Raw genomic sequence first — 16947 nt, 5'->3', positions numbered from 1 at the left:
CTGCGGAATGAACCGCCAACTATTACAGCATATGTTTTACACAACGGATGCCCTTCCAGCTGCAACCCAGTACTGGGAAACACCCACAAACTCATTCACACACACACACACACACACACACACACACACGCACACACACACACACACACACACACACACACACTCACAGACACACACCCATACATTACGGCCAATTAAGTTAATCAATTCCCCTATAGCGCATGTGTTTGGACTGTGGGGGAAACCGGAGGAAGCCCACACCATCACAGGAAGAACATGCAAACTCCACACGGAAACAGCAACTGGCTCAGCCGGGACTTGAACCAGCAACCTTCTTGCCTTGAGGTTGAAGTGCTAACCACTGAGCCACCGTGCCGCCCTGGTTAAAGTGCTTATTTGATCTAAAATCATTGCTGACTTTAAACTTTGTCAAAAGTCATCAAGCCGATTATTTAAAACAAAATAGCGTAACTACAGTATATAGCAGGATTGATTCAGCATTTTCTCTCGATATGGCTCATGCAGTCATGTGTATTACAGGCAGCATTATGCTTTTTCCTGCAGTTCAGCAGGGCTGCCAGTGTCTTCAGGTTAATCTGTGAGCAGCAGATGCCGCTGGTCATTAACCCCACAGAACCTCCTCTCAGGGCTATTTCTGAGATGCAAACCTTAGAAAACCACCGCGGTGGAGAGAAGAGAGACCCAAATCCTGATCCGCCGCTCGTCTGCACAGTTATAGCTTCAGCCACCACAAAACCCAACAGAAGAAATGAGCTATATTGTGTGTATATAGTTAAAGGGATAGTTCACTTCAAATGAAAACTCAGTCATCTATTACTCACCCTTCACTAACTTCAAAGCTTACTTTCTTTTGTTGATCACAAAAGCAGATATTTTGAAGAATGCTGAAAACAGGTAACCATTTACTTTCATATTAACAAAAACAAATACCAAGTCAGTGGTTACCGGTTTTCAGCATTCTTCAAAATATCTTCTTTTGTGTTTCAGAAGAAAGACAGTCATAAAGGTTGGGAAATACTTGAGGCTGAGTAAAAAATCAATTTTAAAATGTTAATGTTGTTAAAATTGTATATATATACAGGGATCAGCAGAAATAAAAAATGAGTACACCCCGTTTTTATCCATTTCTCAGGGAATATAACTAATATATTTCGGTGCATATGAGCAAAACAGATTTATTAAACATATACATGTATTAAAATATTATTTTAGACATCAAACATCTTTAGAAATAGAAAGATAATATATTTAATTAATTTATAATAATTGTATTATTAATAGTAATAATTTATAATAATTAATTAATTAATAATAATTTATTTATTATGCGAAATATAACAAAAAGTACAAACTACAAAATGTTATATTATTTTTTTATTTGTATTATTTTATATTATTAATTGCATTTTCAATTTTTTGTTTCTCTCGAATTTTGCTGTTATTTGCTGTTTTAATTTAATTTAATTTAATTTAATTTAATTTAATTTAATTTAATTTAATTTAATTTAATTTAATTTAATTTAATTTAATTTAATTTTATTTTATTTTATTTTATTTTATTTTCATATTGGTTAAAATTATTGCTGGTTTAAAACTCTGACACTGTATAGAAAATACCACAACTGTAGTATTAAATGGGATTAATTTTGTTTTGTTGATGAAGTTTACACAATATAGCTCATCCAGTCAATTTTATTATAGGCAGAATTATAAATAAAAAAACAATTATTTACATTAAAGTCTTTTCCCTTCCAAATATTTTCAGCCTTAAATAACACACGACTCTTTATGAATTTATTATTACAGTATATTCATTCATTCATTCATTCATTCATTTATTCATGAAGTCAGAATTATTCGCCCCCCTTTGAATTTCTTTTTAAAATATTTCCTAAATTATGTTTAACAGATTCAGGAAATGTTCACAGCATGTCTGTTAATATTTTTTATTTTGGAGAATGTCTTATTTGTTTTATTTTGGCTAGAATAAAAGCAGTTTTTAATTTTTTTAACACCATTTTAAGGACAAAATTATTAGCCCCTTTAAGCTATATTTTTTTCTCGATCCATCGTTACACAATAACTTGCCTAATTACCCCAACCTGCCTAGTTACCCTAATTAACCTAGTGAAGCCTTTAAATATTTCTGACTTTTATATTATGCAAACCTCCATTGAAACCTAAACATTTTTTTAAAAATTAATAAAAAGTTACAAATATTATGCTTAAAGCATATCTTGAGCATAAATTCAGAAGAAACTTCAAGAAAAGCATAAAAAATGTGATCGATGGTTTACGATTTCATCTTCTGCAGTCACAACCACTGCTTAAAACACACTGTACTTTCCTGGAGCTCCAGCACACACACGCCCATGTCCACTCCAGCAGAAACAAAGCATTTCGTGAATGTTTTTCTCCCTCAAATGCACCACGGACCACCTCACACCTGCACCGCTACGTTTACTTCAGCGTGGGAGAGATCTCCGACCTCTATAAATGAACACATTCATCCCTGCGTCCTCGCCACAAACCAAAAGCAAACACGCAGAGAGAATATTGCTTGGCTTTCTGCTGCATGCTGGATTTCAGACACATTCTCTGTGGTATATCTGTATTACCTCTCCTCCCTTATTTTCCCATATCTCTCTCCATCTGAATCTGTTTAATTCCTCGGGGTGATGTTGTGTGCATTACAAAACATCTTGGAAATGCATGGTTTGACTCATAGAACAGCTGTGCTCCGTGACAATATAAGACAGAAGCACTGTTCTGCACAGATATACAGGCACACTGTGAACAATGCAACTCTTATGGTGCTTTTGCATCACATGACGGCACACAACAGTGAGGCCATTCATTAAACAGCGGCAGCATGAATTGTAGTTCAAACAATTCTCATCCACACAGATCACAGCGGTCTGTTTTTAAAAATTAAATTAAATTAAATTAAATTAAATTAAATTAAATTAAATTAAATTAAATTAAATTAAATTAAATTAAATTAAATATTTAAATACATTTAATTAAATGAATAGTGGCAAAATTGTAGTTCAAACAATCACCATTAACATAGATCGCTGTTGTCTATTTATTTAACTCATTAATTCATTTTCTTTTCAGTTTAGTCCTTTTATTTATCTGGGGTCGCCACAGCGGAATGAACCGCCTAGCTGTAACCCATCACTGGGAAACATCCATACACACTCATCCATACCCATACACTAAGGACAATTTAGCTTACCCAGTTCACCTGTACCGCATGTCTTTGGATTTGTGAGGGGGAAACCAGAGCACCCGGAGGAAACCCATCCGAGGCTCAAACCGGGAACCAGCAATCTTCTTGCCATGAGGCAACAGCACTTCACATCTACTACGCCACTGTGTTGCCGTCTGTCTAGAAAATTGTCTGTTAAAAATTAAATTAAATTAAATTAAATTAAATTAAATTAAATTAAATTAAATTAAATTAAATTAAATTAAATTAAATTAAATTAAATTAAATATTTTTAATGTAATTTTTTGCCAAAAATATTTTTTATTTTACTTTTTAAAATTTTTAAATAAATTAAATTAAAATTAATTAAATAAACAGTTTCAGAATGAATTTTAGTCCAAACAATTCCCATTCACATACATCACTATTGTCAGTTTTTAAAAATAAAATAAAATAAAATAAAATAATTTTACATGTATTTTTTAAAATAAATAAATTTAAATTAAATTAACAGTGGCATGAATTTTAATTAAAATTAAAAATTTTATTATATTAATTTTTTACATACATTTTTACATAAAATTTTATTAAATATTTAATTGTAATAAATTAACAGTGGCAGGATAAATTTAGTTCAATCATCATTCACACAGATCACAATTGTTTGTTTTTAATTAAATTAAATTAATTTAACAATGGCAGGATGAATTTTAGTTCACACAGATCACAGTTGCCTTTTTTTATTAAGTTAAATTAAATTAAAAATATACATTTATTTTGCATTAATTTTTACATAGGTTTTTTAACTATAATAAATTAATATTCATTCATTCATTTTAATTTCAGCTTAGTCCCTTTATTAATCAGGGGTCACCACAGCGGAATAAACCGCCAACTTATCCTGCATATATTTACGCAGCGTATGCCCTTCCAGCTGCAACCTATCACTGGGAAACCCTCATACACTCTCATTCACACACACACACTACAGACAATTTAGCTAACCCATTTCCCCTATGGCATGTGTGTTTGGACTTCGCACCCGAAGGGAAACCCACACCAACATGTGGCTTCACAAAATGCTGAAAACATTCACACAACAGTCACACCAATGCAGCAGCCACTTTAAACACATTTATGATGTACAATAGCCTGCGTGTGTCATCCTCGAGAGATCACTTGATACATGTTCAGCATTTTTCACACTTGACACTTTGCCGTGTGTTACATAAGTAAAACACACCCTGCTGTAACCGATAGCAGCTTCTTGTATTTAACACACAGCAACTCGAGTTCAGGGCCTGCGGGCGGTGTCACTGGAAAGAAACATGAACTTCCAAACTGCAGCTTTAATATTGATGTAATGATTCACTCAACTAATGATTCAAGTCGATTCACTGACACTTCCATTGAGTCACTCAAACCAAAGCTGATCTAATATCCGTCATTGATCCGCTTTACTTCCAGAATGAACATTTCTTAATTATTTACTCTACTCCTCGTCATCCTACATGTTTAGTTTGTTATTTTTCAGGTGAAAAAAAACATGAATTTCCAAACTGCAGCTTTAATAGTGATTTAATGATTCAATTTGTCAATACTGATGTAACGGTTCACTCAATGATTGATTCAATTCACTGACAAACTCCGAGTCACTAAAACCAAAACTGTAACTTTAATACTGATGTAACGATTCACTCAACTATCGATTCAATTCACTGATAAACTCTGAGTCACTGAAAACAAAACTGTAGCTTCAATATTGATGTAATGATTCACTCAACTATTGATTCAATTTGAAACAATTCACTAACAAACTCCATCGAGTGATTGAACACAAAACTGCAGCCTCAACATTAATGTAACGATTCACTCAATGATTGATTCAATTTGATTCAATTCACTGACAAATTCCATTGAGTCACTGAAACCAAAGATGTAGCTTCAATCCTGATGTAACGATTCACTCAATAATTGATTCAGTTTGATTCAATTCACTTACAACCTGCATTGAGCCACTGAAAACAAAACTGTAGCTTCAATATTGATGTAATGATTCACTTAATGATTAATTCAATTCACTGACGAACTCCACTGAGTCACTGAAACCAAAACTCTAACTTCAATACTAATATAATGATTCATTTAACTATCGATTCTATTCATTGACAAACTCCACTGAGTCACTGAAACCAAAACTTTAACTTCAATACTGATGTAACGATTCACTCAATGATTGATTCAATTCACTGACAAACTCCATTGAGTCTCTGAAACCATAGCTGTAGCTCCAATATTGGTGTAATTATTCACCGAATAATTGATAAAATTTTATTTAATTCACTGACAAACTCCATTTAGTCACTGAAACCAAAGCTGTAGCTTCAATCCTGATGTAACGATTCACTTAATGATTGATTGAGTTTGATTTAATTCACTTACAACCTGCATTGAGTCACTGAAAACAAACCTGTAGCTTCAATATTGATGTAATGATTCACTTAATGATTAATTCAATTCACTGACGAACTCCACTGAGTCACTGAAACCAAAACTCTAACTTCAATACTAATATAATGATTCATTTAACTATCGATTCTATTCATTGACAAACTCCACTGAGTCACTGAAACCAAAACTTTAACTTCAATACTGATGTAACGATTCACTCAATGATTGATTCAATTCACTGACAAACTCCATTGAGTCTCTGAAACCATAGCTGTAGCTCCAATATTGGTGTAATTATTCACCGAATAATTGATCAAATTTTATTTAATTCACTGACAAACTCCATTTAGTCACTGAAACCAAAGCTTTAGCTTCAATCCTGATGTAATGATTCACTCAATGATTGATTCAGTTTGATTCAATTCACTTACAACCTGCATTGAGTCACTGAAAACAAAACTGTAGCTTCAATATTGATGTAATGATTCACTCAATGATTGATTCAATTGACTGACGAACTCCACTGAGTCACTGAAACCAAAACTCTAACTTCAATACTGATATAATGATTCATTTAACTATCGATTCAATTCACTGACAAACTCCACTGAGTCACTGAAACCAAAACTGTATCTTAAATACTAGTGTAACGATTCACTCAATGATTGATTGATTGATTCAATTCACTGACAAACTCTGAGTCACTGAAAACAAAACTGCAGCCTCAACATTAATGTAACGATTCACTCAATGATTGATTCAGTTTAATTCAATTCACTGACAAACTCCATTGAGTCACTGAAACCAAAACTGTATCTTCAATACTGATGTAACGATTCTCTCAATGATTGATTCAGTTTGATTCAATTCGCTTGCAACCTGCATTGAGTCACTGAAAACAAAACTGTAGCTTCAATATTGATGGAATGATTCACTCAACAATCAATTCAATCCGCATTCAGCTATAGGTACAGAAACTCCCCATTGTCTTACCTCTCGTACTCCTGGTTGTCATGGTCACAGCGAGCATCTTTGTGTTTCTCCCAGTCTTTTCCATGGCGACACGTTGTTAAGGAAACGATGTCCTTGCCGTTGTGTATGTGATGCAGAGCGTTGCGAGTATCCGAGCCGATTCCCGTCAAATAGCGTTTACCTTTAAACATCAACAAATATTTCCTTCTCGGGGGAACCGAGTTGCGAACCAGCCATCCTCTTTTCCCGCCCTTCTGCGGGTGCTCCTTGGAGAACAGCGGGATGGAAATATCAAAACCCGGCCGGAAATGTTCAGTATTCAGACTAGCTTTAGCTAAAATAGCCTGGCCAACGTTAAAACCCAAATCCTCAGTGTAATTGGGCCAGGTGCCGGAATATAGATTAAAGATGACATGATTTCGACCGTCGTTCCAAAGCGGGTATCCTCGAATCCGCTCATCAACGTTGGGCACAAACTGCTGGGAAAGCTGATCCCTATCCAGCGTATCGATTCCCAACACAAACAAACATGCTTCCCGAGGGTCCGAGGTGTAATATCTGGACTCGGAGACTGAAGTGAGAATTTTACGGTAGCTCTCAGACACCCGTTCACCTTTTTCAGGTGGGTAGATGTAGACACGGAAGCCACTTTGAGTTTGGCATCGTCCAAAGTCAAAACACGTATCCATCCGGCAGCGACTGTCCTTGTAGATGCTGCTCCACGCCTGTTTCCGCTGCCGAGGAGAGTCGCCCGGGCCGCCGCCATTCTGGAGATCCAATTGCTCTGCAAAATTCGGGAGTAATGCCCGATCCAGCCAATCAGGCCAAGGCCGCGGCACCTCTCCTCTCCTGTGGGATAAAGTATATCCAGATGGTTGTTATCGCAGAATAAAGCATGACAGGTTTATCAGCAGCTGAAATATTTATTTTTTGATAACAACCGACTGGGTGTACTTTATCCTGCTTATTACATGGATACTTGCCTCAAAACATTGTTCTGAGCTGTAATCGTTTATTAATTCTTTAATTACAGGTAAAGCTGACAGTAATAAAAACGGTGAGTGAAGCATACATGAGCACTACATGACTAAATCTGAAAAATACTATTGAATTAATAATTACTATGAATTTAATAATTACAAATATAGACAGCGCCTTCTAGTGTATTTGACATCAAAAACGTACAACTGAATATGTTACTTAGGGTACAATTAGTTGTACGTTTCAGATGTCAAATCCACTAGAGGGCGCTGTCTATATTTGTGTAAATCTGAAATACGTTAATTAGGGTACGTTTAGTTGTATGCTTTCAACGTCAAATCCACTTGAGGGCGCTGTCTATATTTGTGTAAATCTGAAATATGTTACTTAGGGTACAATTAGTTGTACGTTTCAGATGTCAAATCCACAAGAGGGCGCTCTCTATATTTGTGTAAATCTGAAATACGTTAATTAGGGTACGTTTAGTTGTATGCTTTCAACGTCAAATCCACTTGAGGGCGCTGTCTATATTTGTGTAAATCTGAAATATGTTACTTAGGGTACGTTTAGTTGTATGTTTTCAACGTCAAATCCACTAGAGGGCATTGTTTATATTTGCGTGAATTTGAAAAATGTTACTTAGGGTACGTTTAGTTTTACACTTTTAATGTCAAATCCACTGGAGGGCGCTGTTTATATTTGTGTTAATCTGAAATACGTAACTTAGGGCACTTTTAGTTTTGACGACAAATCCACTAAAGGGCGCTGTCTATCTTTGCATGAATCTGAAATACGTCACTTAGAGTACATTCAGTTGTACGTTTTAACCTCAAATCCACTAGAGGGCGCTGTTTATATTTGTGTGAATCTGAAATACGTTACTTGTTAAGTTGTACGTTTTCGAAGTCAAATCTACTAGAGGGTGCTGTCTTTTTATGTGTAAATCTGAAATGTCACTTACGGTACGTTTAGTTGTACGTTTCATTTGTCAAATCCACTAGAAGCCAGTTTTTACATTTGTGTGAATCAGAAATACGCTGCTTAGGGTACGTTTCATTGTACGTTTTCAATGTCAAATCCACTAGAGGGCAGTTTTTACACTACAGGAGCACTACATTGCTAAATCTGAAAAATACTATTGATATGAATGATTACTAGTTTCCAAACTTTCTCCAAAATATCTCCATTAATGTTCAACAGAAAATAAAAAATCTTATAAAGTTTTGAAACACTTGAGCGTGAGTGAATAGTGAGTAATTTTTCATTTCGGGGTGAACTATCTAACAAGAAAATTTCAACACAGGATCATTGGAGATATATAAAAATTGTAAACCGTAAAATTACTTCAACACACATTTAACTGCAGTTTGTAGGTCAGATGGACACTAGAGGGCAGTATGACGACAACAGTTTTTGATCCTTTTCACACTAATGATATTCACAGGGACATACTATTCATGAATGAAGGATTATTTCTGGGTTTGAATCCAGAGAAGCATGTGTCCACAAAAACGATGTTTAATTAAGATTAACTACATGGTTGCAGTTCACTTTTCTCTAACATCTTCTGAAAACACAATTGAAATGGGTTTAAAGAAGCGATGAGCGACTTGTTACGACAAGCGTCACCTTCGTATTTCAGATTCACACAAATATAAACAGCGCCCTCTAGTGGATTTGACATCTGAAACATACAACTAAACGTACCCCAAGTAACGTATTTCAGATTAACACAAATATAAACAGCGCCCTCTAGTGGATTTGACATCTGAAATGTGAAACTAAACACACCCCAATAATGTATTTCAGATTCACACAAATATAAACAGCGCCCTCTAGTGGATTTGACATCTGAAACATACAACTAAACGTACCCCAAGTAACGTATTTCAGATTAACACAAATATAAACAGCGCCCTCTAGTGGATTTGACATCTGAAACATACAACTAAACGTACCCCAAGTAACGTATTTCAGATTAACACAAATATAAACAGCGCCCTCTAGTGGACTTGACATCTGAAACATACAACTAAACGTACCCCAAGTAACGTATTTCAGATTAACACAAATATAAACAGCGCCCTCTAGTGAATTTGACATCTGAAATGTGAAACTAAACACACCCCAATAATGTATTTCAGATTCACACAAATATAAACAGCGCCCTCTAGTGGACTTGACATCTGAAACATACAACTAAACGTACCCCAAGTAACGTATTTCAAATTAACACAAATATAGACAGCGCCCTTTAGTGGATTCAAAATAAATCGTAACCAGAGCAACATATATTTTATTTTAAGTGTAGGCTGAAGCACATATTTACAATGAGCTAGGATTCCCGTAACATAAGTTAATTCTGGATGGGCATGCCAGAGGAGTTGGAGGTTCATTCCACTGTGCTGACCTCTGATAAATCAGAGACTAAGTTAAAGGCAAAAGAATGAATGAATAATACGCATACCTGTGTGTAATGAGGCCCAGGAGGCGCTCCTGCAGGCCGGCCCAGTAATACAGCAGGATCCAGCAGCACGTGCACAGGCCAAGAAGCACGTACTTCTTGCGTGCCTGCATGAGGCTGTCCCGCGCCCGCTCACCCGCTGCGCTCCAGGGCCACGCCGGGAGCTTCAGCAGGGGCCAGACTAGCCGGAGAACAGGCCCCGAAGCTCCAGCATCGCCCCCAAATCCAGCGGTCCATCAGCGGGAGTCAGAATCATGGACCGACCGATCGCTCAACAGAGGCCATCAGAAACGCAAGAGATTCGCTGCAGATTCTGCTTCTCTGCTCGTCCTTCTGTCTGCATGGCTCAATGCATTTCACCCTAGCAGAGAAATTAACAACACACTTCAGTACACAGCCGTCTGCTCTTTTAGATCAACACACACACACACACACACACACACACACACACACACACACACATTGCGAGAAATTACTTCTTTTTTGGTAACTGTAATGAAGTTTACGGCCCTTTGGCCGCCGGGAAGAAGGAGTTGGAGAACCGACTAAGTTTTAAAATATTTATTAATAACAGGGATGTCAGTCTGCCGTCAAACTGACAACAAAAGTAAAACAATATGTCCGGGCCTGGTCCTCTCTCGGTCTCCTCTGCCATCGTTCCTCCTCATATTGTCCAGAGCTCCTTCCGTGGGATTCGAGGCCAGTGCACGCTACAGATATATCCACTTACGCGGCAGCCTCAAGCTTAATTTGGGATGGGAGCGGGCTGTCTAGCAATATCGCGGATATTGCTATGCGATTGAGAGAGAGAGAGAGCTTTGCCTGTGTGTGTGCTTGTGTGTGTGTATGTTAGTGTGCATGCGCGCGAATGAGAGAGAGAGAGAGAGAGAGAGAGAGCTTTGCCAGATAGCAAAATACACTCGGGCCAGTTCCGTCTAAATTCTCGCCTGCTGGAGTCTTACCACTCGACCTGGCTCTGGCTGCCGGACTCGGTAATGTGCGCTGCAGCCCGGAGCTGGCGCGACTCAGTATTTATAAACCTTTATATAAAACCTTTTGGTATTACATTGGTACTTGATACATGGTATTACGAGCCTTTGAGTTGATATAACAGCAAACGCCTGTGTGTCTGCTTGGTGCTTGTGTGTGTGTGTTAGTGCACGCGCACGTATGAGAGAGAGAGAGCTTTGTCTGTGTGTGTGTGCTTGGTGCTGTGTGTGTGTGTGTGTGTGTGTGTGTGTGTGTGTGTGTGTGTGTTTATACAGACAGCTTGGCTGTCTAGACTGTAAAGCTGGGTGATTTTCGGTTTTGTTCTACCCCGCTCTTTAGCGGGATCGGGCGCGGCGGCCAGAAAACGGGGCGGGTCTGGCAGCGGGACAACAAATTCTTCATATAAGCGGGAGCGGTCGGGTTCGGGCTAAAACCTGGCGGGTGCGGGCGGGAGCGGGATTCAAAATTTAGTGCTGCGCAGATCTCTACTCTTGGCTTTTCCTCCCATAGACTTCCATTCATACGCGCGCTAATGCATCAGGCCGGAAACGCAGGGTCATGCGTTAAGTTTCGCCAGTTGCTTCGGTGCAAAGTTCAAGCTTGGTGAACTCTAACCTGCGAAATTGCATCACTTGACAGCGTGAGACCAATCGAGAATCAAAACACGAGCTCTCTGCACAGAAATTTAAAACATGGAGCAATCGCTCGCTTTTTTAAATGTCTAATAATCTTGTTTAATCCCGCCCCTTTTCGCAGCGCTGTACGACAGAATATCGCATGCTCAAACTCTAGTGTGACCGTAGCTTTATTCCGTTCCCACGGCTCTCAGCCCCGCCCCCTCGCCACAGTAACGCCTCATTCACATGGGGCTTCAGCATCAACGCTTGACTGAAGGCGTGTCTGAAATTAGGGCTGTGAGCCAATGAAATTCAGTCAGCAATAGGCCACTATCTAGCTGGTGTATTTGCATCTGATTGGCTAACGCTTCCGTCTTCAACTTCTGCAGCGAGCAACGTCTCTGAAGCGGCGCCGACGGATCCACAATGCAGTTTGGCAACGCCTGACGTCACCCATTTAAAGCGAATGGGAAGCGTTGACGCTGACGCCCCGTGTGAATAGGGCGTAACGCTTTAAAATAATAATTCATTAGCAAATATAGCTTTTCCTAACATTAAGTAAAGATAGATAATATTGTAAAGCATTAATTAATCATAGTTTATCATAAAAACAATACAAAATACAGCACTTACAAAATTTATAATGCTACTTAAGGTAGACTCTTGTTAAATAAACCTACTAAAACAGGTATAATGATTTCTTATAACGGTTTAACCTACACTTTGGGACTCTATCCCCCGGTTTCACAAACCAGGTTTAAGGCTAGTCAAGATTAAATTGCATGTTTGAGCTGTCTCAACTCAAAATAACTTGCAGGGAGATGTCTTAAAATACAAGACAAAAGTGTCATTGTTTTTGTCTCCAGGTACACACCAGTAATATATTTTTCTAAGGTCATTTTATAAATGTGGCTTAAACAGCCTAAATTATCTAAGACCTAGTCCTGGCTTGATCTAAGCGCTGTTTGTGAAACTATATCTTTTACCAGAGGGAAGCAGTTCGTGATGTGGAAAAAAAAAGCAGTTAGATCATTCACAAGGAAAATTCTTGAAACTCTTTGGTCCGAGTGAGATGCTAATGGTCTAATCCGATTCAATTATCTATGCTAAGCTAAAAGTGCTTAGATCTGAATGGAGTCAGACATGGTAAAACTTGAATGTTTAAAAAATAAATAAGTGTAGTGTTCCTTTAAGAAGTCAACAAAGAACAGCAAGTTTCTGCAGGACATCAGAGTCGTGTGTTATCAAGTGTCTCATCACATGACCGAACCTGGGGCAGGGCACTAAAGTGCGTGCGTTCGTGTGTGTGTGTGTGCGTGTGAAAACAGCAGAACCAACTCCCACCTCAAGCATAATTACACCAATTTCAGGTCGCGGCTTGCTCACGCTCACACGCACACACACAAGCGATAGCATCTCCACCTCTGCAGGCTTAACACACAGATCAACAGGAAAAATAAAGCAGCTTTTCAGAAAACTAAATCAGATGTTACTGTGGAGAGAGACCACTGCTGAGTGCAATTATCAGCTGTGAAGTAGCTAGCTACTATAAATACACATCTTTAAGTGTCCTGCAAAAATAAAGCTTTTCTTACTTAGTTTTTCAGTCCAAATTAAATTCTTAAGTCAAGAAGCATTTTGTAGACCTGTTAAAAATAGAAATAAGTCGACATCAAGTGTTTGTTCCCCCTTAAACACGATAAATTATCTGCCAGCGTGGAAAAGTTTTACTTCATTTCTTCATTCATTCATTTTCTTGTCGGCTTAGTCCCTTTATTAATCCGGGGGCACCACAGCGTAATGAACCGCCAACTTATCCAGCAAGTTTTTACACAGCGGATGCCCTTCCAGCCGCAACCCATCACTGGGAAACATCCACAAACACACTAATACACTACAGACAATTTAGCCTACCCAATTCACCTGTACTGCATGTCTTTGGACTGTGGGGGAAACCGGAGTACCCGGAGGAAACCCACACGAATGCAGGGAGAACATGCAAACTCCACACAGAAACACCAACTGAGGCTCGAACCAGCGACCTTCTTGCTGTGAGGCGACAGCACTACCTACTGCACCACTGCGTCGCCTATTTCATTTTTATTTTCATTATTTTTCTTACCCATTAGCAGATAATTTAAGCAAATAAACTACTTGATTGTAATTTTCAGAGATGGTAATTAGTAAAGACAGGTAAATACATTTTTAATGATGCAATTAGTAATTATTTTGAAGCTAAAATGCCACATTTGACTCACATTTTAACAAATCAAATGCTGAATTTCTATTGTAGAGATTTTTTAAGTTTTAATTTTAAATCCAGTAATTAATTTACATTTTAGACAAAGTATATATATAGGTAACTCATTTGTAATTAATAATTATTATAAAGTAACTTATAAATGCTTAAGTATGTAGTTTTTATGAAGCTAAAATGACTAAATTAAGGTTAAACTTAAAATTTTAAGAATTAAAAGTTTAATTTCTAATGTCTGTGTTGTGATTTTAAGTAGTTGATTCATTTTTTTTCCTGCTTAGTCCCTTAATCTGGAGTCGCCACAGCGGAATGAACTGCCAACTTATTTAGCAGATTTTTTTATGCAGTGGATGCCCTTCTAGCTGCAACCCATCACTGGGAAACACCCATACACACTCATTCACACTCATACACTACGGACAATTTAGTTTACCCAATTCCCCTAAAGCGCATGTGTTTGGACTGTTGGGGAAACTTGGAGCACCCGCATGAAACACACGCCAACACAAGGAGAACATGCAAACTCCACACAGAAACACCAACTGACCCAGCCAAGGCTCGAACCAGCGACCTTCTTGCTGTAAGGCAGTCGTGCTACCCACTGTGCCACCGTGACGCCCAATTTGAAGTATTTTTAGCCAAATAATTAAATTCCTTACTGAGTAATTCAATTACATTTCAGACATAGTAATTAGAAAAGTAATTTAAATACTATTTTAATAATGCAACTAATTCTAAGCCAAAATGCCGTGATTGACTCAAATTTACCAGATTAAAAGTTTAATTTGTATTTTCTATGCATTGAGATATATCTGGATTCTAGGTTCTGAGTCAAGTAATTAAATAATCTATCAGACAGACTTATAATTAATTAAAGTAACTTCAAGTAAATTAAAATGCTGAAGTATGTATATTTAATAAAGCTGAAAGGCCACATTTAAGGTTAAACTCAAATGTAAATTATTTTGTGTTGAGATTTTAAATAGTATTTAACCAAGTAATTACATTTTTACTGAGTAATTCAATTACATTTCAGACATAGTAATTAGAAAAGTAATTTAAATACAATGTTAATGATACAGTTACTTTCGTTGTTTGCATGTTCTCCCCATGTTGGCGTGGGTTTCCTCCTGGTGCTCAAGTTTCCCCCACAGTCCAAGCACATGCACTATAGGGGAATTGATTAACTAAATTGGCTGTCTTGTATGAGTGTGAGTTTGTGTGTGTGTGTGTGTGTGTGTTTCCCGGTACTGGGTTGCAGCTGGAAGGGCATCTGCTACCTAAAACATATGCTAGATAAGTTGGCGGTTCATTCCGCTGTGGCGGCCCCTGATGTATAAAGGGACTAAGTCAAGGCGATTGGGTGGGTCATCTATTCCCGTATATTCACTGCTGAGTTGGAGTGTGATCGTGACATAAAGAGTGTCTCAAACTGAAGGTCAGAGTTTTGTTTTTCCCCCAGGTGAAACACAAAGACAGCTTTCAGACTCGGACTCACCTGTTCTCTGCCTTTCTGCTCAATTCCTCTACAGTTTCCCTCTTATCTCTTTAAGCTGTCTGACACCGAGCAAACTAATCTGAAGCTTTAGAGCATATAAAAGGCCTGTGTGTGTGTGTGTGTGTGTGTGTGTGTGTGTGTGTGTGTGTGTGTGTGTGTGTGTTGTGGAGATTCCTCAAATGTGCATTAATAGAGCCCAGTTGCCTAGACTACCTCAAAACATTATTAATTCTGAGTGGGCCTGACAAACCACCTGTAGAAAGCACACTCTTTCATCTCTCTGACATTTTAACAGACATTTGCTCCAGACACTTGATTTTGAAATCACTCTACACTCACTGGCCACTTTATTAGGTACACCTTACTAGTACCGGGTTGAACCCGTTTTGCCTTCAGAACTGCTTTAATCCTTCATGGCAGAGATTCAACAAGCTACTGGAAATATTCCTCAGAGATTTTCCTCCATATTGACATGATAGCATCACACAGTTGCTGCAGATTTGCAGATCTCCCGTTCCACCACATCCCAAAGCTGCTCTATTGGATTGAGCTCTGGTGACTGTGGAGGCCATTTGAGTACAGTGAACTCATCGTCATGTTCAAGAAACCCGTCTGAGATGATTGAGCTTTATGACATGCTGCGTTATCCTGCTGGAAGTAGCCATCAGAAGATGGAGACACTGTGCTCATAAAGCGATGGACATGGTCAGCAGCAATACTCAGGTAGGCTGTGGTGTTGATGCTCAATTGGTACTAATGGACCCAAAGAAAATCTCCCCCACACCATTACACCACCACCACCAGCCTGAACCGCTGATACAAGGCAGGATGATCCATGCTTTCATGTTGTTGAGGCCAAATTGTGAGCCGAGCATCTGAATGTGTCAGCAGAAATGGAGACTCATCAGAGCAGGGGACGTTTCTCTTGACTATGTTTACATGCCGAGATGCATTGAGCTGCTGCCATGTGATTGGCTGATTAGACATTTGCATTAACAGGCAGTTGAAAGGTGTACCTAATAAAGTGGCCAGTAAGTGTATATTACTTTAAAAACATTGTGCATTTCAGAATGTGCCTCACATAGTTGAGTAGGCTTGACAAACCACCTGTAGAAACACTCTCTCTCCATTAACACCACACACTTAAACTCCATCTTACAAGAACTCAATAAGAAAATCAATGTTTACTTGTGAATGTAGCACCACTTGTTTTCTTCAACTTTAAATAGCTCTTGTTTTGCATAATATCTTGCACAAGAATGTTCTGTCTTATGTAAAAGTACTCATGTGTATCATTAGTTGTTAGTATAGTTAGATTAGCGCTCCAGTATGTTAGATATGCATCGCTTTAAAATAGCTCTTAAGTCCAGTGTTGTGTTCATATTTATTATTGTTTATTTACGTTGCATCTGTGATGGGTACAGAATCTAGGGTTAAATGCAGTATTCTGCTGTGTGTGTGTGTGTGTGTGTATGTGATTGC

General features: G+C 38.0%; 1 protein-coding gene across 4 annotated transcripts in view; it reads right to left on the bottom strand.

Annotated features, from left to right (window-relative positions):
- Positions 1–16947, bottom strand: part of ext1c (exostoses (multiple) 1c) — a 97604-nt gene that overhangs the window by 65769 nt on the left and 14888 nt on the right. For 2 of the 4 annotated variants that reach the window (XM_073930797.1, XM_073930798.1), the window contains exons 2-3: positions 10107–10464; positions 6680–7507 (exon numbers count right to left, since the gene is read on the bottom strand). In XM_073930797.1, the coding sequence (XP_073786898.1) occupies positions 6680–7507; positions 10107–10216 (938 nt within the window). In that variant the 5' untranslated portion in view covers positions 10217–10464. 4 annotated transcript variants of the gene reach the window in all.

This window comes from Danio rerio, chromosome 19 (genome assembly GCF_049306965.1).
Source record: "Danio rerio strain Tuebingen ecotype United States chromosome 19, GRCz12tu, whole genome shotgun sequence".
NCBI classification, from domain to species: Eukaryota; Metazoa; Chordata; class Actinopteri; order Cypriniformes; family Danionidae; genus Danio; species Danio rerio.
The sequence above is the reverse complement of the archived record's forward strand: the minus strand, read 5'-3'. Positions and strand labels throughout refer to the sequence as shown.